This window comes from Bubalus kerabau, chromosome 11, assembly GCF_029407905.1.
Source record: "Bubalus kerabau isolate K-KA32 ecotype Philippines breed swamp buffalo chromosome 11, PCC_UOA_SB_1v2, whole genome shotgun sequence".
Lineage (NCBI taxonomy): Eukaryota > Metazoa > Chordata > Mammalia > Artiodactyla > Bovidae > Bubalus > Bubalus kerabau.
This window is the reverse complement of record NC_073634.1, coordinates 4,682,666-4,703,644: the sequence shown is the minus strand read 5'-3', so window position 1 is coordinate 4,703,644 and position 20,979 is coordinate 4,682,666. Positions and strand designations below refer to the sequence as shown.

Sequence of the window (20,979 nt, the reverse complement as noted above, 5' to 3'; positions counted from 1 at the left end):
GGCTCCCTTACCCTCAGGAATAGAAGCTCAGAGTCTTAACCACTGGACTGCAGGGGAAGTCCCTATGTAAACTTAGATTTAAATCGAGAGGGTAGGCTAGTGCCAACACTTTGCACTCTTCAAAAATTTTATGAGGGACTTCCCCTGCAGTCCAGTGGTTAAGACTCTGAGCTTCCATTGCAGGAGGCACTGGTTTGATCCCTGGTTGGGGAACTGAGATCCTGCATGCTGAACAACATGGCCAAAAAGAAAAAAAATAGGTTAAATTAAAACTAAATTTAGATGACCTTTTAAAAAAAACCAAAAGCAACAGGAGACATCTCTGGAGACATAACTTAAGTATCTGAACTCGATTCTGTTCTGGAAGGTTCTTTGAGTCTTGAGTTGAAACACGTAAGCCATTTTTGTAAAGGAAGCACAGCTTTTCTCCTAAGCATGGATGTGGTTTTCTGGCTAAATGAAGCAGGAAAGAAATGTAAAGGTTAGGAGTTGTCCCCTGCCCCTGTCCCCCAGTGCCAGTTCTCCACACACGTGGACATTATTTAGGAGAAAAGCATCAGGCTCTTTTTCCCCCTGATATCCTGTGTATTATGGATTTGCCGTGTTTGTGGAGGTAAGATTATTCAGCAGTGCCCCCTGAGTAGGTGACTCCTGGGTCCTAGAGTGTGGCTGCAGCTCTAACCGCGAATGTCCGCCCGTCTGCTCCCAGAACGCGCTGGGGGGAAGGGCGGGCTTCCTGTAGTCCAGTTGTGTGTAAGACCCTCGTGTCAACTTGTCCCAGGTTCCTGCTCGCTCCGAGGCCTGTCTCTAGCAAAAAGTGAGCGAGGTGAAGCTCCTGGCCCTCCTGTTTTTTCTTGGCTCTTTCCCTTGGCGGACTCCCTTAGTGTCCCCTGCTGTACAAAACCCAGTTTCCATGAACGGGGTGTGAGCATGCATCCTGATTGGTGCCTTTTGTCCCGGCACTGTTATTTTTTAAAATTAGTTTTTATTTATTTTTGGTTATGCTGGGTCTTTGTTGCTGCACTGGGGCTTTCTCTAGTTGTGGCGAGTGGGGTCCGCTCTTCGCTGTGGGACCTGGGCTTCTCATCGTGGTGATTTGTCTCATTGCGGAGCACTGACTCTAGGCTCACGGCTTCCGTAGTTGCAGCACATGGCTTCGGTTGTTGTCCTCCACAGGTTTAGTTGCTCTGTAGCATATGGAATCTTCCTGGGCCAGGGATCGAACCCGTGTCCCCTGCATTGCCAGGCAGATTCCTATCCATTGTACTTCCAGGGAAGGCCCCGGTGCCATTGTTAATGGTACTTCTTTCATTCTCATAGTCCGAATGTGGATAGAAAATTATCTGCCTTCCCTGCATCCTGGCAAGGCATTCTGGTACCCCTGAAAAGCCTTGAGTGTAAACCCAGGTCACAGTTCAGATTCTTTCTATAATTCTGGGCAAGTGGATCTCCTTTCTGGGCTTTGATTTTCTCATTGGGAAGGGAGGGAGTGGGATGGGGGCATCTCCCAGATTTTGCCTGCTCTGGAAGTTGGCACCTCTCTAAGGCACTAAGAACTTCAGAAGGCAGGTCTGGAGTGAGCCATTTAGCATGAAGCATGGTGATGGCTTTGAGGCCCCATCACACTGGGGGAGACTTAGACTGAGACAAGGTTTTCCTTGCCCCATGCACGTGGACTGTCCACTTGGGATGTGACCTATGGTCAGCCTTCTATGCACTGTGGACCTAGGGCACGGAAAACCATGACAGGTAGTTATTTCCTTCTAGGATGCCTGCCTACGAGCTCAACTGGTGGTATTCTCTGTACTTTATAACCTACATCATCATCAACACCTACATCTTCATGTCCGTCTTTCTGGCTGTTATCTACAACAACTACAGGAAGCACTTGAAGGTACACGCCTGAGCTGGGCTCCAGCGGGGGTCCGGCACCCGGCCGGGGCGGGAGCAGGGAGGCCAGGGAGCACTGAGGGTACCACGCCTGAGCTGGGCTCCAGCGGGGGTCCGGCACCCGGCTGCGGTGGGAGCAGGGAGGCCAGGGAGCACTGAGGGTACCACGCCTGAGCTGGGGCTCCAGTGGGGGTCCGGCACCCGGCCGGGGCGGGAGCAGGGAGGCCAGGGAGCACTAAGGGTACCACGCCTGAGCTGGGCTCCAGCGGGGGTCCGGCACCCAGCCGGGGCGGGAGCAGGGAGGCTGGCCTGTGCACTTGCTAAATGTGTGAACGTGCTCATTTTCCTTTCGCTTTGATGAATCTGAAGATTCACTCGCCTTGCTGAGCGCTGCTGGGCCAGGCGGCTCTTTGTCAGTCTGGTGTGGGTCTGACGGTGTGTCCCAGCTTCAGGGCAGATCCCGGATTTGCTCCTCACTCTTTCTTTTTCTCTTTTTGACCGGGCCACTTGGCATGTGAGATCCTGGTTCCTGACCAGGGCCTGAACCTATAGTGGAAGTGCAGAGTCTTAACCACCCGACCACCAGGGAGGTCCCTTGTCCCTCACTCTTAATGCATCTGATTGTTCATGGCTCCTTGAAGTCTTTTATTCTTTATTTTAGTGCTTTTATTTACTTATTTTTAAATTTTTATTGAGTATTAAAATAAAATCTTTATTTTAGTGTTTTATTTTTAAATTTTTAGTTGATTTACAATGTTGTCTTAGTTTCAGGTGTACAGCAAAGTGATTGAGTTGTACATATACATATATCTACTCTGTTTTACATTCTTTTCCCATATAGGCCATTACAGAGTATTGAGTAGAGTTCCCTGTGCTATACCATAGGTCTATTTCAGTATCTATTTTATATATAGTAGTGGGTATATGTTAATCCCAATCTTCCAATTCATCCCTCCCTGGCATTCCTCCCTGGTAACCATTAGATTGTCTTTTATATCTGTGACTCTATTTCTGTTTTGTAAATACGTTCATTTTTACTATTTTTTTTTAGATTCCACATATAAGCAATATCATAAAATATTTGTCCGTTTCTGTCTGACTTACTTCATACAAAGTATGAAGGAGCCAAAGCTGATGAAGACATAGCTGCACCCATTAAAAATTTAAGGTCTTTAAATAATAAATGCTAGAGAGGGTGTGGAGAAAGGGGAGCCCTCCTGCATGCTGATGGGAATGTAAACTGGTGTAGCCACTATGGAAAACAGGGTGGAGGTTCCTTAAAAAACTAAAAATAGAGTTATCTTATGATCCAGCAATCCCCCTCCTGGGTGTATGTTCAGAAAAAAACTCTTAATTCAAAGAGATGGCTGTACTCCCATGTGCATTGCAGCAGTGTGCACAGCAGCCAAGTCATGGAAGCAACCTACGTCCACCAACAGATGAGTGAACAAAGCAAAAGTGGTACATGTTTACAGTGGAACATACAGAGGAGGAAATATGCCATTCACAGCCATAAAAAAGAGTGAAATAATGCCATTCGCAGCAACACGGATGGAGCTAGAGATGATCACACTAAGTGAAGTAAGCCAGAAAGAGAAAGACAAGCATCATATGATATCACAGATACGTGGAATCTAAGATATTATACCAATTAACTCATTTACAAAAAAGAAATAGACTTGGACATAGAAAACAGACTTGGGATTACTAAAGGGGAAAAATAAGGAGGGATCTATTTAGTTCAGTTCAGTTCAGTTCAGTTGCTCAGTTGTGTCCGACTCTTTGCGACCCCATGGACTGCAGCACGCCAGGCCTCCCTGTCCATCACCAACTCCCAGAGCTTCCTCAAACTCATATCCATCGAGTTGGTGATGCCATCCAGCCATCTCATCCTCTGTCATCCCCTTCTCGTCCTGCCCCCAATCCCTCCCAGCATCAGGGTCTTTTCCAGTGAGTCAGCTCTTCACATGAGGTGGCCAAAGTATTGGAGTTTCAGCTTTAGCATCAGTCCTTCCAGTGAACACCCAGGACTGATCTCTTTTAGGATGGGCTGGTTGGACCTCCTTGGAATCCAAGGGACTCTCAAGAGTCTTCTCCAACACCACAGTTCAAAAGCATCAATTCTTCAGCTCTCAGCTTTCTTTATAGTCTAACTCTCATGTCCATACATGACCACTAGAAAAACCATAGCCTTGACTAAATGGACCTTTGTTGACAAAGTAATGTCTCTGCTTCTGAATATGCTGTCTAGGTTGGTCATAACTTTCCTTCCAAGGAGTAAGCGTCTTTTAATTTCATGGCTGCAATCACCATCTGCAGTGATTTTGGAGCCCCCCAAAATAAAGTTCTGTCAGTGTTTCCCTTGTTTCCCCATCTATTTGCCATGAAGTGATGGGACCAGATGCCATGATCTTAGTTTTTTGAATGTTGAGTTTTAAGCCAGCTTTTTCACTCTCTTCTTTCACTTTCATCAAGAGGCTCTTAAGTTCTTCTTTGCTTCCTGCCATAAGGGTGGTGTCATCTGCATATCTGAGGTTATTGATATTTCTCCTGGGAATCTGGATTCCAGCTTGTGCTTCATCCAGCCCAGCGTTTCTCATGATGCACTCTACATAGAAGTTAAATAAGCAGGGTGACAATATACAGCCTTGACGTACTCCTTTTCCTACTTTGAACCAGTCTGTTGTTCCATGTGCAGTTCTAACTGTTTCTTCCTGACCCACATATAGGTTTCTCAGGAGGAAGGTCAGGTGGTCTGGTATTCCCATCTCTTTAAGAATTTTCCACAGTTTATTGTGATCCACACAGTCAAAGGCTTTAGCATAGTCAATAAAGCAGAAGTAGATGTTTTCCTGGAACTCTGTTGCTTTTTTGATGATCCAACAGATGTTGGCAATTTGATCTCTGGTTCCTCTGCCTTTTCTAAAACGAGGTTGAACATCTGGAAGTTCACGGTTCACATCCTGTTGAAGCCTGGCTTGGAGAATTTTCAGCATTACTTTGCTAGCGTGTGAGATGAGTGCAATTCTGTGAGAGTTCTTTGGCATTGCCTTCCTTTGGATTGGAATGAAAACTGACCTTTTCCAGTCCTGTGACCACTGCTCAGTTTTCCAAATTTGCTGGCATATTGAGTGCAGCACTTTCACAGCATCATCTTTCAGGATTTGAAATAGCTCAACTGGAATTCCATCACCTCCTCCACTAGCTTTGTTTGTAGTGATGCTTCCTAAGGCCCACTTGACTTCACATTCCAGGATGTCTGGCTCTAGGTGAGTGATCACGCCATCGTGATTATCTGGGTCACGAAGATCTCTTTTGTATAGTTATTCTGTGTATTCTTGCCACCTCTTCTTAATATCTTCTGCTTTTGTTAGGTCCATACCATTTCTGTCCTTTATTGAGCCCATCTTTGCTTGAAATGTTCCCTTGGTATCTCTCATTTTCTTGAAGAGGTCTCTAGTCTTTCCCATTCTATTGTTTTACTTTATTTCTTTGCATTGATCACTGAGAAAGGCTTCTTATCTCCTCTTGCTATTCTTTGGAACTCTGCATTCAGATGTTTATATCTTTCTTTTTCTCCTTTGCCTTTTGCTTCTCTTCTTTTCATAGTTGTTTGTAAAGCCTCCTCAGACAACCATTTTGCCTTTTTGCATTTCTTTTTCTTGGGGGTGGTCTTGATCACTGCCTCCTCTACAATGTCACGAACCTCCATCCATAGTTCTTCATGCACTCTGTCAGTCAGATCTAATCCCTTGAATCTGTTTGTCAATTCTACTGTATAGTCATAAGGGATTTGATGTAGGTCATACCTGAATGCTCTAGTGTTTTTCCCTACTTTCTTCAATTTAAGTCTGAATTTTGCAATAAGGAGTTCATGATTTGAGCCATATATATACATACATATATACATATATGTATGTGTGTGTATATACATATATGCAACTGTGTGTGCTGAGTTGCTTCAGATTGACTGTGTGACCCTATGCATTGTAGCCCCCCAGGCTCCTCTGTTCATGGGGATTCTCCAGTCAAGAATACTGGAGTGGCTTCCCATGCCCTCCTTCAGGGGATCTTCCCGACCCAGGGATCAAGCCTGCATCTCTCGTCTCCTGTATTAGCAGGCGGATTCTTTACCACTAGTGCCACCTGGGAAGTCCTATCTATCCATCTACCCTATCTATCTATATATAATTAAATCGCTTTGCCGTATACCTGAAATGAAGACAACATTGTAAATCAACTCTGCTCAATTTGAGAAAGAGAATTTCTGGTCTAACTATGTTATCAGCTTACAGGGAGCAGCCGGGATGGGCATCCACATGGCCCATTATAACATGAAGAGGGGTTCTCCTCTTCTGGAAGATTCTCTGTGCACAGTCAGGCTTCATGGCAGCCCTGGACCCCTTCCTTCCAGGCCACTTCTAGCCTCGTTTCACTCCCCTGCTTTCCCCCCCTCTCTCCTCTCTGTCTTCATCAACTTAATGGCAGGTCTGTCTTCTCCCTCCGAGCGGCTCCCTCTCTCAGCAGCATGCCTCATCTCCATCCTTTCTGGCATCTGCCTGCTCCTGGGCAGAGCGGAGTGTGGGCCTGTCTGCTTCCTGCTACTTTGTCTCTCAGCGTTCTGATTATCCTTCCTGGGTTCACTCACTTGCACGCGGTAAGTGGAGTTCTGTTTCTTCAGACACTAGATAGTTACCCATCTCTGGAGCGGGGAAGAGATTTTGTACCTTGTGAATTAACAGACTCATCAGTGACTTCTGCCTGCGATGCCCCCTGTGGCATGAGTTCCTGGGTTGCTATTGTTGTAAACCCAGGAGCAGGAAATATTAGGAGTCCTCGTTAGGCATGGAGAGACCTTTACACTCGGGCATCTCCTGCTCATCCAGAAAGGATACACGTGGTCCCCAGGACGCATTCATCTCAACTCTTCCATTACCTTGAAATGTTTAAGGCTGAGAAATGAGGCTTCCTTGAATCTTCCTCTTAAAAAAAATGGACACACTTCTTTTTTTTTTTTTCCTCCAAGAATGAGATTCACACCCTGGCATACCTGAAGCATCACAAAATGACAGAAGCTTTCAACATCCTGAAAGTCAAGGTGGGCACAGAGTTTGTGGTGAAGGAGGCCCGGTGGAGGCGGCTGGTCAAGGTGGTGGCACCAGACATCAGCAGTTCCCACCTGGAGCTCCTGTTGAGGATCTCCGACGAGGGACAGAAGGGCCATGTGGGTAAGAAGCCTCAATGGGAAGTGGGGGGATTGGGTTTTTTTTTCATTTTCATTTTTAAAAAAGCCATGTATTTATTTGACTGAGTCCCATCTTAGTTGGGACACATGGGTTTCTCTCTAGCTGTGGCGTGTGGGCTTAGTCACCTGTGGGATCTTGGTTCCCTGATTGGGGATCGAACCCTCAACCCCTGCAATGGAAGGCAAGCTCCTAACCACTGGGCCACCAGAGAAGTCCCTCACTTTCTGCTGTTTGCAAATAGAGATGTGTATTGGCTGGCAGTGTTACAGTGGAATTAGGGTCCTGAGCTGTGACTGAGCGACTTCACTTTCACTTTTCACTTTCATGCATTGGAGAAGGAAATGGCAACCCACTCCAGTGTTCTTGCCTGGAGAATCCCAGGGACGGGGGAGCCTGGTGGGCTGCCGTCTATGGGGTCGCACAGAGTCGGACACGACTGAAGCGACCTGGCAGCAGCAGCAGCAGCAGCTGTGTTCTGACTAGGGTGCATGTTGTGAGCATGTGATGAGCCTTCCAGATGCCCTTTACCTTGTAACAAGGTCATTCCCTGTCTGGGATTCTGCTTTAAGGAGCACATCTAAAACATGGAAAATGGCTGTCTGAAGTGCATTTAGCATTTACAAGTGAGAAGTTGAAAGTAACCGATATATTCATGTATACGTGGTTGATAGCGATTATCAACAAGGCTTAATGTTGGTAGCGTGCTTGCTGTGCGTGTGCCAATGTTGTGACTGTTGTATGTGATCTTCCCCAAACTCAGGGGGAGCGGGGTGGGGGTCTTGTTATCCTCTTTTGTCAGTATGGGAACTGAGACTCAGGGAGGTCAAGTCATTTGCCCAGGGCCACACAGCTGCAGTGTGGTACAGGCTATCTAGACTCCAAGGCCCCTGCCTTTTATCATTATTCTAAACTGCCCCAAATTCTAAGGCTCGCTTAACAGGAAATGTTGGTGGCATCAAAAATGATCATGAAGGGACTTCTGTGGTGGGCCAGTGGCTATGACTCTACGCTTCCAAGGCAAGGGCCATGGGTTTGATCCCTGGTTGGGGAACTAACATCCCACATGCCATGCAGTGTGGTCACATAAATAAATACATTTTAAAAGATGCTTTAAACAATGACCATAAAGATGAGGTAGCAATGGGGAAAGATATACAATGACTGCAATACACCCCGACTTCACTTCACCAGTTCCAAGAAGAGTCTAGAGGGAGACGCAGCCAAATGGAGAGGTAAGTCTGAGAGGATGTAAATTCACATGAGACAAGGAGTCTCAAACCAGTCCAGCAGAGCCAGGGCTTTATTAGGACTCATGGCCGTGTGAGAAGAAGGAAACAGTGGCAGTGATCCTCTGGAACTTATGAGAGTGTCCAGGGAAAAGAGGGAACTATGTGGCAAGACACTGTTGAACGGGGAGTTCCGGCATCCTCCAGGAGGCAAGGTCAGCAGGGTTTGAAGGCGTCTTCGCTGAGCCGTGGGCATGTGCCTTCAGCCACCCAACTTGATGGCTCAGAAGCCAGGCTTCTCAGACCCTGAAGAGCCGGCTTTGGCGGCCCTATTAGGGATGGGCAGTGATACACTGTGGGTTCTCATGCCAGACTTAAGGTTCTGCTAATGATGGGGTGAGAGTGGCTGGGCAGCCCCTGAGCACCAAACTTTGCAAGTTCTTTGGAAAGTGCATGAAGCTTTTAAATTTCTAGCCCTCCATGGATCTGTATACTTGGGTAAAATACAGCAAAGATGAATGACTAGAAAGGTTGAATTAAAAAAAAACGTAAAATTCAAGTCCCAATTTTTCATTATTAAATTTTCCCTCCTGGGTGGATATTTTTTTTTTAAGTTTTTTTGTCCACACTGTGTTGCATGTGGGATCTTAGTTCCCCGACCTGGGATCGAACGTGCATCTTCTGCATTGCAAAATAGATTCTTAACCACTGGACTGCCAGGGAAGTCCCTCCTCTTCTTATTAAGGGCACCAGTCATATGAAATCAGGGCCCACCCTAATGATCTCCTTTCTGCCTAATTGCCTCGTCAGAGGCTCCATCTCCAAAATACAGGCACACCCGGAGGTGCTGCGAGCTAAGCCTTCAGCATATTAAATCTCAGGGGACACAGATCAGCCCATAACTCCTGTTTGGCTGGTTCCGGCCTTAGACTGTTGCCTTCTCTAGAACTTTCTTCTATCTCTGGTTTACCATCTCCCATACCCTAGCACTGCTAATCTTCGAAAGCTTGTGTCGGATTTATAGCCTTAGGTTATCAAAACCTCAAACTTGAACATTTACTCAAAGCACAGCACCGCTGTGGTTCTGCTTCATCTGCGGCTTTCCCCCTCACATGATGTGAGTTCACCTGGTCTGAGGCTGCAAAGCTGCAGCATGACGACAGTATCAGACCTCACCCAGGCAGTGCCCTGACTTTCTGATGCCCTGGGGACGTTCAGCAAGGGACATTGCACGGCCTTCTGAGCAGGTGAGAAGGGGGCAAAGGAGGTCAGCAGATGCCCTTGAGACATACATACTCATGACCTTGGCTGCCATTGGTTGGGTCATGGCTGGAGTCAGCAGGCCTCGGTCCTCAGCGCTGAGCCCTGCTCAATTTTTTGTTTTTAAACTTTTTATTTTGTATTGCGGTATAGCTGATTAACCATGTTGTGACTGTCTCAAGTGGACAGCAGAGGGACTCAGCCATCCATAAACATGTATCCATTCTCCTCCAAACTCCCCTCCCGTCCAGGTTGCCACATAACATCAAGCAGAGTTCCTGTCCTCTTTGGCTATGCATTTTAATTATAGCAATGTGTACATGTCTATCCCAAACTCCCTAACTATCCCTTCCTACCCATCTTTCCCTCCAGCAACGTTTGTTCCGTAAGTCTGTGAGTTTCTTTCTGTTTTATAAGTTGATTTGTATCATTTCTTTTTAGATACCACAGGTAAGGGGTGCCATATAATATTTCCTGCTCTCTGTCTGACTTACTTCACTCAGTATGACAATCTCTAGGTCCACCCATGTTGCTGCAAATGGCATTATTTCATTCTTCTTAATGGCTAAAGCAATGGCACCCCACTCCAGTACTCTCGCCTGGAAAATCCCATGGACGGAGGAGCCTGGGAGGCTGCAGTCCGTGGGGTCGCTAAGAGTCAGACAGGACTGAGCGACTTCACTTTCACTTTCATGCATTGGAGAAGGAAATGGCAACCCACTCCAGTGTTCTTGCCTGGAGAATCCCAGGGACAGGGGAGCCTGGTGGGCTGCTGTCTGTGGGGTCGCACAGAGTCGGACACGACTGAAGCGACTTAGCAGCAGCAGCAGCAGTGGCTGAGTAACATTCCATCGTATACATGCACCACATCGTCTTCATCCATTCTTCTGTCCATGAACATTTAGGTTGCTTCCATGTCTTAGCTGTTGTAAACAATGCTGCAATGAGCACTGGGGTGCAGGTATCCTTTTGGGTCACATTTTTCTCCAGATATATGCCCCGGAAGCCCTGCTCAGTTTTGCCACCTGAGTCATGATCCTATTTGTAAATTAAATGAGACCAGGACTCATCTAGTTTGAAAAAAGGAGTCCATCCGAGTCCCAGATTTTATGAGCGCTCCATGGAAGTGGCAAGAAGGTGCCCATGAACTCATGGCTTAGCAGACTTCCCCAGTATTTTGCCTTTCACAGAACAGGCATGTCAATTTAAATACTGTTACCAGGGCAAACATGTCCTCAAGGAAGACAGCCAATTAGATTTGTTAACTTCTAGGGATGGTAGGTTATCTTTTAGGGGAGATAGCAGTTATTTCTGAGGGTGTGCAAAGACTCCTTTGGTTAACCAACACTTTCTTTTTTTTAAATTTTTTAAAGGTTTTTTTGATGTGGACCCTTTTTCTAAGTCTTCATAGAACTTGTTACAATATTGCTTCTGTTTGATGTTTGGCCTCAAGGCATGTGGGATCTTAGGCCCCCTCCAGGGATGGAACCCCAACTCGCTGCATTAAAAGGTGAAGTCTTAACCCCTGGACCACCAGGGAAGTCCCTAACCAGCACTTTCAAAGACAGTTTTAATAACAGAAAGACAAACAGAATTTCGCACGTCACTGTAGCCTCCACTCAGTACAAGCGGGGAGACCACTGGCTCTGTGAGGCATGCTCTCTTTGTCCCTTGATCTACAACTATGGGCATGTGTGGTTTCCAAGGTTAAAGGCTGGAATTCCGTTAGTGCCAAAAGTGTTAGACTTAAATCTGGTGTTAAACTGAGAAAGATGAAACTTACAGATGTGGAAAGAAAAGAGCTGAATAGAATTGTTAACGGAGAGTATAGAGAATAACGTGTCTACAACAAGAGTTGGTAGACTGTGATCCACAGGCTATATATGGTCACTGCCATATATATTATATACATTATATATTATTTATTTAATAATAATTATATATATTATATATATATTATAAACACATTTTACTGGAACACAGCCAGGCTCATTCATCTGTGTTTTGTTTATGGCTGCCTTCATGCTAAAGTGGCAGAATTGAAAAGTTGAAACGGGGATCAATTGGTCCACAAAACTTAACATATTTAGTCTTTGCAGAAAAGAATTTGCTGACCCCTAATCTCCAACATATAGTACCAGATGGGCGCAAATTTCTTGACACAAAATTACCATAATTTGGATTCTCTTTGTCCTTTTTTTCTTCTTCTTTTTTAAATGTTTATTTATTTATTTGGCTCTGCTGGGTATGCAGCATGTGGAATCTTTAGTTGCAGCACATGGGATCTAGTTCCCTGACCTGGGATCGAACTCTGGCCCCTTGCATTGGGAGTACAGAGTCTTAGCCAGTGACTACCAGGGAAGTCCTGTCCTTTCTTGTTCTACAGAATCTTCTGGATGAAAAGATGTGAGCCCAGTGATACTGATAGAGTCCCTGTTGGTTGAGGTTAAAACGACTGAGGTTTTGGGTGGATTCTGTGTATGCACACACACACACACACACACACAGTTTCATTTATTTATTTGACTTGTCGGGTCTGAGTTGCAGTACATGGAATCTTTAGTTGTGGCGTTCGAACTCTTAGTTGCAGCATGTGGGCTCGAGCTCCCTTACCACAGACTGAACCCCAGGCCCCTGCACTGGGACCTCAGAGTCTTAGCCACTGAGCCACCAGGGAAGTCCCTTGGCTGGATTCTTATCAGTAGGTTCCCCTGAACCCTATTTGTGGCTGTCATATCAGTGTTTCCCTGCCCTCTGATGGTGGAGCTCACATAACCCAAGTCTCTGAACTCAAGTTATCACATCAACTAATTTTCCCAGGCTGCCCTTCCCCCTGAGTGGGTACTACATGCCTTTGGCTATTAAGACAAATATATGTGTTTTGGTTCTAACTCTAAAGACCCAGAATCGAATTTACGAATAAGATATTCTTAGATATCCTAAGATATCTAAGAATGCTTTCATCCAACTTGATGTTCTTAGGATCATTGAGTGTGTAGTGTTAATCTCTTAGTCATGTCCGATTCTTTGCAACCCCATGGACTATCGCCCGCCAGGCTGCTCTGTCCATGGGATTCTCCAGGCAAGAACACTGAAATGGGTTGCCATTTCCTTCTCCAGGGGGTCTTCCCAACCCAGGGATCGAACCTGGACCTTCCGCATGCAGGCAGCTTCTTTACTGTGGTACTCCTAGAGAATATAAGCAACGTGACTGCTGAATATCACTCAGTGTTTTGTCTAACTCAGGCTCCTCACTCAGATGAGGCCATGCTTTGATCATGGCTGGGGCTTTCTCTTTGCCTGGGTGTCTGTGGATAGCAGTTCACTGTCATCTTTCTCAAATTAATCATTGTGGTGGCATCTGTAGAACCATGCCTGGTTGTTTACTTCTGAAAACCTGGAGACCTGGCCATCATCTAGCCTCTAACCGAGAAGCATTCTAGAATTTAAAAACTCTATCCCGGGACTTCCCTGGTGGTGCAGTGGCTAAGACTGTGTGCTCCCAAGGCTGGGGGCCTGAATTCCATCCCTGGTCAGGCAACTAGATCCCGTATGTCGCGACTAAGAGCTTGCATGCCACAAGTAAAGGTCCCACATGCCACAACGAAGATAAAAGATCCCAAGGGCCGCAGTTAAGACCCAGCACAGCCAAATAAATAAATGTTTTTTTTTAAATAATTCTTTTAAAAAATTAAAAAAAAAATCCACCCCACTCTTTAACAACTCTCTCAGCTATACATGAATCTGTACCTGCAATTTACAACTTTCTTTAAAGCTTAACAAAGCCTTCAACTTGGTTTTCAAAGAAGCAGCAACACTCTGTGTACAATCTGATTTCATCCATCGATGTGATGTTTCTTGAAGTTGTACGAAACAGGAAGTTTGTACATGAACAGTGGACTCTTGGTCAGTACCCCACATGCCTGGTGAGGGAGAGGTGCATGGGGTGGTGTAGAATAGTCCGTTTGCCCTGGGCATTCAGCAGGTCCTGAGCGCATTGGCTCAGCAGCTGGGTGGGTCCAGGCTAGTCAGGAAAGTGATCACTGTGGACTTCCCTGGTGGTCCAGTGGTTAAGAGTCCACCTGACAATGCAGGGGACACAGGTTCTATTCCTGGTCTGGGAAGATTCCAAGACCCATGCCAAGGGGTACCTAAGCCCGTGTGCCCCAACTACTGAGCCCGTGCTCTGGAATCCATACTCTGCAATAGGAGAAGCCACTGCAGGAGAAGCCCACGCACTGCGGCTAGAGAGTGGCCCCTGCTCGCCGCAACTAGAGAGAGCCCGCACAGCAGTGAAGGCCCAGCGCAGCCAAGCATTAATTACCTAATTATTTTTAAAAAGAAAGTGGTCACCGTACTGTGGCCTGGGATGATGCGCCAGTGTGTTGTGGAGGCTGTGGGTTTGAGTGAGTCCCTGAGAAGGGGCAGAGAGGAGGGTGGGCCGAGGAACAGGTGGAGGTTGAAGGGTAAGGGTTATGCCTACCTTGGAGGTTTTGGGGGGCGGACAGGGACGTGGGATTGAGGCTGGAAATGCAGGTCAGGCAGACGCGGGAGGCAGTGACTGTATTCACGGAGGAGGAAAGTGAGGTGGGAGGCAGGGAGGAAGGCAGTGGCATCTGTGAACCGGCAAAGTCGCATGCTTGGTTTGGCTGCTTTCGGCTGGCTCAGAGTCTGCGTGAGGACAGGCGGGAGGCTGGGCCACCCGTTGGCCCCTTGGCCTTGGCCTTTGAGGCTTCAGATCTTCATCTGTGAAATGCAGATCCAAGAGTGCGGTCTTGGACCTTAGTGTCACACCGGCCCCATATTGGGGGGTCGTCTTTTCATTGCAGACAAAATGAACTTTCTACGCTTGGCTGACCTCCTCAACATCCGGGTAGTCGCCATCAACATCAAGAAACACCCACTGGAAACGTGGATGCCTCGGATATACCAGTCGTCCACAAGCCTCTTGGTCCAGAAGATGGTTCAACACAGGCAAGTGAGATGGAGCCGGTTTTCTCTCAAGTTGCTTTCAAAGTAGTGCAATCAGTTAGTGCTGTCTGGACTGAATACATTTCACCATTGAAGCTGTAAGTCACTCCCTGCTCGGTGCGTTTGTTTTTTCAGGGAGGCATGGAAAGGGTTTTGGACAAGCTGTGTTTAACCTTAGCCAGAGGCCAGGCTTTTAGATTATGCTTCCTTCTTCGATTTTTATTTTAAATGCTCAAGAGCCACAGACAGGCTATGCTTTCTGAGTCAGGGAAGTGAATCACTCTTTGATTTCAGAAAGTTCCAGTCCTATCAGAATTATTAGGAAGTTGATGGCAAGTGTGGTATTTTGACTATAAAATATATGGTAGGAAGACATGAGTTAGCATCACTGGAATGACTGTTAAGAATGTCAATTGAATCTTTTATTCTCAAGTAGATGGACTTGGTGAAAAGCGACTGATTGGAAAAGACCCTGATGCTGGGAAAGACTGAGGGCAGGAGGAGAATGGGGGGCAGACCAATGGTTGGATAGCGTCATCGATACAGTGGACGTGAGTTTGAGTAAATTCCGGGAGATGGTGAAGCACCCGGAAGCCTGGAGTGCTGCAGTTCATGGTGTCTCAAAGAGTCAGATGTGACTGAACAACACGATGGACTCCAGCGAGAATCCTTTATCCTGGTTGGAGACCTTATTTTTACTACATGTTGCCTGGAATACTCCTATCAGCAGAGATTCCCCCTCTTGCTGTCTTTGAATTTATTGTCTCATAAAAGTGAATGATGGGACATCCCTCGTGGTCCAGTGGTTAAGATTCCACACTCACAGTGCAAGGGACCCAAGTTCTGCCCCTGGTGGGAACTAGATCCCACATGCCATGACTAAAGATCCCAAATGCTACAACAAAGATCTAAGATCCCACATGCCACAGCTAAGACCTGTTGCAAATAAATAGTTTTTTTAAGAAAGTAAATGGTTCAGAAGTCCTTGAAAGTAGCCCAGCCTATGATGTAGGTAAATATCCCTTTCAGTGCCCATATTTTATATTAACCAAAACCCTTTATGTAAAGGATCCTTTCCATTCATCTCAACATTGAGCTACAGATGTGTTTCACTTGATGGATGTTTGTGTGTCCACATGTGGCATCCAGGGCTGGCCCCTAGAGTCTGAAGCTTCCCCAGAACAGTGGGCTAGGACTCTGTCTTCCTGCGGCCACGTCCAGGATTCACCCAGGAGCACAGCACACAGATGCCTGCTTGGGGCAACCCGCTCTGTCATTGAAAAGTTGATCCTGAGCCCAAATATCACGTTTTTTTTTCATCCCTTTTCACCCCTGACTTGGTGAGAAAATAGGACATGTTGACTCCCTGGAAGTCTCGTGTGTGTGTAAAGTGACTATATCCCAATTTAAAAAAAAGACACACACACACACGACGGATTTCAAAGACTTCATACCAAAAAAGGATGCCAAATATCTCGCTTATAATTTTTATGATCATTATATGTTAAGCAGATAGTAGTTTGGATGTACTGTGTTAAATAGAAAATATTGTTAAAATAATCTTAACCTGTTTAGAAAAATAAAAGAGAATTTGGTTTTTTTTAAAAAAGAAGTTTTCAGGAGCTTTCTTAGCAAAGGATTCCAGTTTTCCAGGGACAAGCAGTGGAGATACAGTGGTCCCTTCTTCTTGCCCCCGATTCTACTGAACCTTTCCTCTGACCCAGCCGCTGTGCTGGAAAGACGAACTTGGGAACACTGGGCCTTCTTCTTGCTCCCTCACACTGTCTGCATTTTCTCCTGGCAGGAAAGCCTGGGAGGCAGGTGAATTTCAGGGCCCTGACCATGCTGGAACCTTTCTTTCCATGAGGGGTGAATGTGTGTGTGTGTGTGTGTGTTGGTGGAGTGGGAGGTGGTGAATATATCACTTTCATCCCATTGACAGGAAACACATCTGTCCCTGTAGGGCTCTAAACCTGCTTTTTTCTTTTTTATCTGCAATATATGACAGAATCTTTTCTTATTTTCCTCCTGCCAGGATTTTTGTCTGGGTTTATGATGTCATCATTCTAATAAATGCCATATTCATTGCTTTGGATGAGAAAGACTCCTTAATTTCCTACGCAGAATGGCTTTTCCTTTCTCTGTATATCATTGAGATTCTCCTGAAATTGTACACGTATGAACCCAGCGCTTATTTTGGAAGGAAGCAGTTCTGGAACTGGTGAGTCTGTGTGTTTTTTTGTGGGTGGTGGGGCGACTGTGGGTGAAGACAGGGCTTCCTGTCACACTGTGGGAACACAGCTCCGTCTGCCTAGTTTTGAGGTTTCTTTTTTGTTGTTTTTTGCTCATTAGTCTTGTTTTTTTGGCCATGCTGCAGAGCATGAGGATCTTGGTTCTTAATCCTCCCAGGAATTGAACCTGCGCCCCCTGCAGTGAAAGTGTGGCATCTTAACCACTGGACTTCAGGGAAGTCCCCAGGCTTCTTATAATGAAGTCTTGAGGACATGGGAACATCTGGTTGTCAGAGCTGTGATTTATGATGTCAGTTCGAATGACTGGCTAAAATTAGAATCACATCTTGAATTTGAAAAGGAATCTTAGGACACACACCCAGTGAGACAGTTCCCTCCAGAACTGCTGGGCTCCACACTCATCTAGTCTTATTATCATAAAACATGGCCTGCGTGGCTGGATGATGAGGACCTTAGTGAGCTCTTTCCTGGGCTGGATGTGTCTCTGTGACCTTCTCTCCTCCAGGCTGTGTACCTCCCGGCCTCAAACCATCACCCACATGCTGCACACCATCTCGGGTGCCACTGAGTGTCACGCATAATGGAACACCAACTTTAGGAGGACACAGTTTGGAAAGTTGGATCTCTGTGGTCACTGCTTTCAGTGCCAAGAAACTCACTAGAGTTCTTGTGTGGCCCAACAGGAGGGACCTGACCAGTGTTGTCCAGGACCATGGCACCTTTGTCAGAAAGAAAAGTAAAGGCATGATGAATTTCATCTTTAATTAGAAAGTTGCAGAACCTCTCTGGTGGTCCAGTGGTTAAGACTCCATGCTGCCAATGCAGGGGATGTGGGTTTGATCCCTGGTCAGGGAACTAAGATCCCACATGTTGCTCAGTGTGGCCAAAACACAAAAAGAAAAAAAAATTTAAGTTGCAATGCATTTAGTAAAATTAATGCCAAGAAAAATTATACTGTATATTCTGAAAATGTGTCAAAGTATTCTTGGCAAGTATGTAGCTATGTTGGAAGGCAGAGTGATAAGAATTAGTTGATTTCTACGGATTTCCCAGAATGGTTAATTGGAGCAGCCAGTCAGTGATCAAACACAGTGTTTCTTTTTGTATCTGCTGTCCTAAAAATCATGGAAATGAGTCTGATGGCTGGATCTTGGCTTTCCCTAGGAGATGGGATTCAGCATTTTCTTAGGATTCACTGTATCCTGAGCTTGAAAGACCTTTCTCTTGATTCCTTACTGATGTTGCTTCTTCACTGTTAGGTTCGACACGTTGATCATCATCGCAGCCCTGCTGGCCACTGTGGCCAACACCACCATTCAAGGTCAGTGTCATCACCCACTCCCAGCTTCTCTGCTTCCTGGATCGTGTGTTCAATCAGTAATCTTTGTAGAACGTCCACGGTGCACTCTTAGGGGGTCTGGAGCAACGCAGAGGGGATGAAAGAGAATCAGTAAAAATGTTCCGTGTTCTGGAGAGGGATGCTAGCTTTGTCTGTGTTTAGCTGTATGGTTGTTGTTGTTCAGTTGCTCATTCGTGTCCAACTCTTTGTGACCCCATGGACCACAGCATGCCAGGCTTCCCTGTCCTTCACCATCTCCCAGAGTTTGCTCAGACTCACGCCCATCAAGTCGGTGATGCCATCCAACCATCTCATCCTCTGTCATCCCCTTTTCCTCCTGCCTTCAATCTTTCCCAGCATCAGGGTCTTTTCCAATGAGTCAGTTCTTCACATCAGGTGGCCAAAGTATTGGAGCTTCAGCTTCAGTATCAGTCCTTCTAATGAATATTCAGGGTTGATTCCCTTTAGGATTGACTGCTTTGATCTCCTTGCATTCCAAGGGACTCTCAAGAGTCTTCTCCAGCACTACAGTTCAAAAGCATCAAGTCTTCTGTGCTCAGCTTCTTTATGTAGAGATTCATGTATATGGTCTCAGGGCTCATCCTTGACCTTCTGCCCATGCTGGCCCCTGACCCCAGATCCAGCTGTGGCATCAGCCTCTGCCCACCATCCTCCCACCCTCTTCCTTCTACCCTCTTCTGGCTTCCCCACATGTGCCCTCACCACCCTGCACACTCCTTCCTGTAGAAGGCAGAGAAGATTATTTACAGATAAAGCAGGTTCTCTCTTTTTTTTTTCCAAATGTTTATTTCTTTATATTTTTGGCTGTGCTGGGTCTTCACTGCTGCGCGCGGCCTTTCTCTAGGTGCAGTGGGCAGGCTCGTGGGTTCTCGTTGCACTGACTTTTCCTGTTGCAGAGCACGGGCTCTGGAGCACAGACTCAGTAGTTGTGGCATGGGCTTAGTCACCCCGAGGCACGTGGGATCTTCCCAGACCAGGGATTGAACCCATGTCCCCTGCATTGGTAGTTGGATTCTTAACCACTGGATCACCAGGGAATTCCAGACAGAGTAGCTTCTTAACCTGAATGCTGGGGGAGAAGGGCTTGCTGAAATGTGTTCCATAGAATGGGACTCACAGTCACTTCTTGATGATGGTCTGAAGTCTGGTCCTGTACTCATGAGTCTGCTCTAGGGCTGGCAGGGCTGCTCAGCTCAGCTCTGATCAGCTTGGGGAGCCCTCCCTTCCTTATTGCTTGGAGCCATCACCCTGTTCTTGAAGTGAAGTGCATATTTCCCCAGGACCCACAGAGTCTCAGGCGTTGTTGAATTATGGGACAAGCTGGAGGCTCAGAAAGAACAATGAGAGTTGACTGTGCTCTTTTTCCAGCGAGAAAATACAACAGTCAGCAGGTACTGGATATTGTCTTGATTTTGAGAATACTCCGGCTCCTACGGGTCATCATCAGCATTCAGAGGTAAGGATGAAACCGTGGGGAACCGTTGCACCTGGGCGGTTTCCCGTCTCTGGGGCTCGACAGAGACCATCCTGCCTGGGAGCTAGAAACACGCCCAACTGTGTCCCCAGGGTGGAACTTGTATAGAGGATCTGGGTTCTCTGGGGGCAGTGGGCAGCGGCAGGGAGCCTGTGAAGATAGTGAAGGGGGCCCGTGGCAGCTCCCTGAGGGCAGGAAATCATCCCTGTGACCTGGTCCCTCAACTGTGCTTGCGTGTCCTGACGGCAGCTATTGCTGGCAGCCCTGGTGGCTCAGACGGTAAAGCGTCTGTGCACAATGCGGGAGACCCGGGTTCGATCCCTGGGTCAGGAAGATCCCCTGGAGAAGGAAATGGCAACCTACTCCAGTACTCTTGCCTGGAAAATCCTATGGACTGAGGAGCCTGGTAGGCTACAGTCCATGGGGTCGCAAGGAGTCAGACACGACTGAGCGACTTCACTTCACTTCACTTCAATGCTAACAGTGTGATAACCATCGTCTTATTGTTGTTCAGTCCCTGAGTCGGGTCTGGCTCTTTGTGACCCTCTAGGCTCCCCTGTCCTTCATTGTCGTGTCCATTGAGTCGATGCCATCCAGCCATCTCATCCTCTGTCGTCCCCTTCTCCTCCTGCCCCCAATCCCTCCTAGCATCAGACTCTTCCAATGAGTCAACTCTTCGCATGAGGTAGCCAAAGTACTGGAGTTTCAGCTTTAGCATCATTCCTTCCAAAGAAATCCCAGGGCTGATCTCCTTCAGAATGGACTGGTTGGATCTCCTTGCCAAGAGACTCTCAAGAGTCTTCTCCAACACCACAGTTCAAAAGCATCAATTCTTCGGCGCTCAGCCTTCTTCACAGTCCAACTCTCACATAGACCACAGGAAAAACCATAGCCTTGACTAGATGGACCTTTGCTTGTTAAATCCTTCCAACAACGTAGGGGCTTTAATGATCCTGAGTTCATGGGTCATGACATTGAAGCTCAGAGAGAGTGAGAGGTTTCCCCAGTGATGCACAGTGATGCACAGCGAGAAAGAGACAGACCTAGGGCACAAACCTGGGAGTCTGATCCCCAAACCTGGAAAAGCCCACTCTGTTTTGGATAGGCTAGGTTCCTTTCTAGGAGTATAGGGGGATGCCTCCATTCGAGGACTGGCCTGCTACCCCACAAAATATTCACTCTTTCAACCTAAGTCTCCAAGGAAGCTTTAATACAGACTGGATTTTTGATGAAGAAAAAAGTGGAGGAAAAAATCAGATGAGACTGTATGGTTTTTCTTTTTTTTTTGGCCACAAGACAC

At 46.6% G+C, this 20,979-nt stretch overlaps 1 protein-coding gene across 1 annotated transcript in view; it reads left to right on the top strand.

The window, feature by feature from the left end:
* Window positions 1-20,979, top strand: part of LOC129622728 (two pore channel protein 2-like) — a 52,835-nt gene that overhangs the window by 21,212 nt on the left and 10,644 nt on the right. The window contains exons 8-13 of the mRNA XM_055539305.1: window positions 1,768-1,894; window positions 6,917-7,118; window positions 14,452-14,596; window positions 16,629-16,814; window positions 18,105-18,166; window positions 19,574-19,661. Coding sequence (XP_055395280.1) covers window positions 1,768-1,894; window positions 6,917-7,118; window positions 14,452-14,596; window positions 16,629-16,814; window positions 18,105-18,166; window positions 19,574-19,661 — 810 coding nt within the window. The remainder of the gene's footprint in view (window positions 1-1,767; window positions 1,895-6,916; window positions 7,119-14,451; window positions 14,597-16,628; window positions 16,815-18,104; window positions 18,167-19,573; window positions 19,662-20,979) is intronic.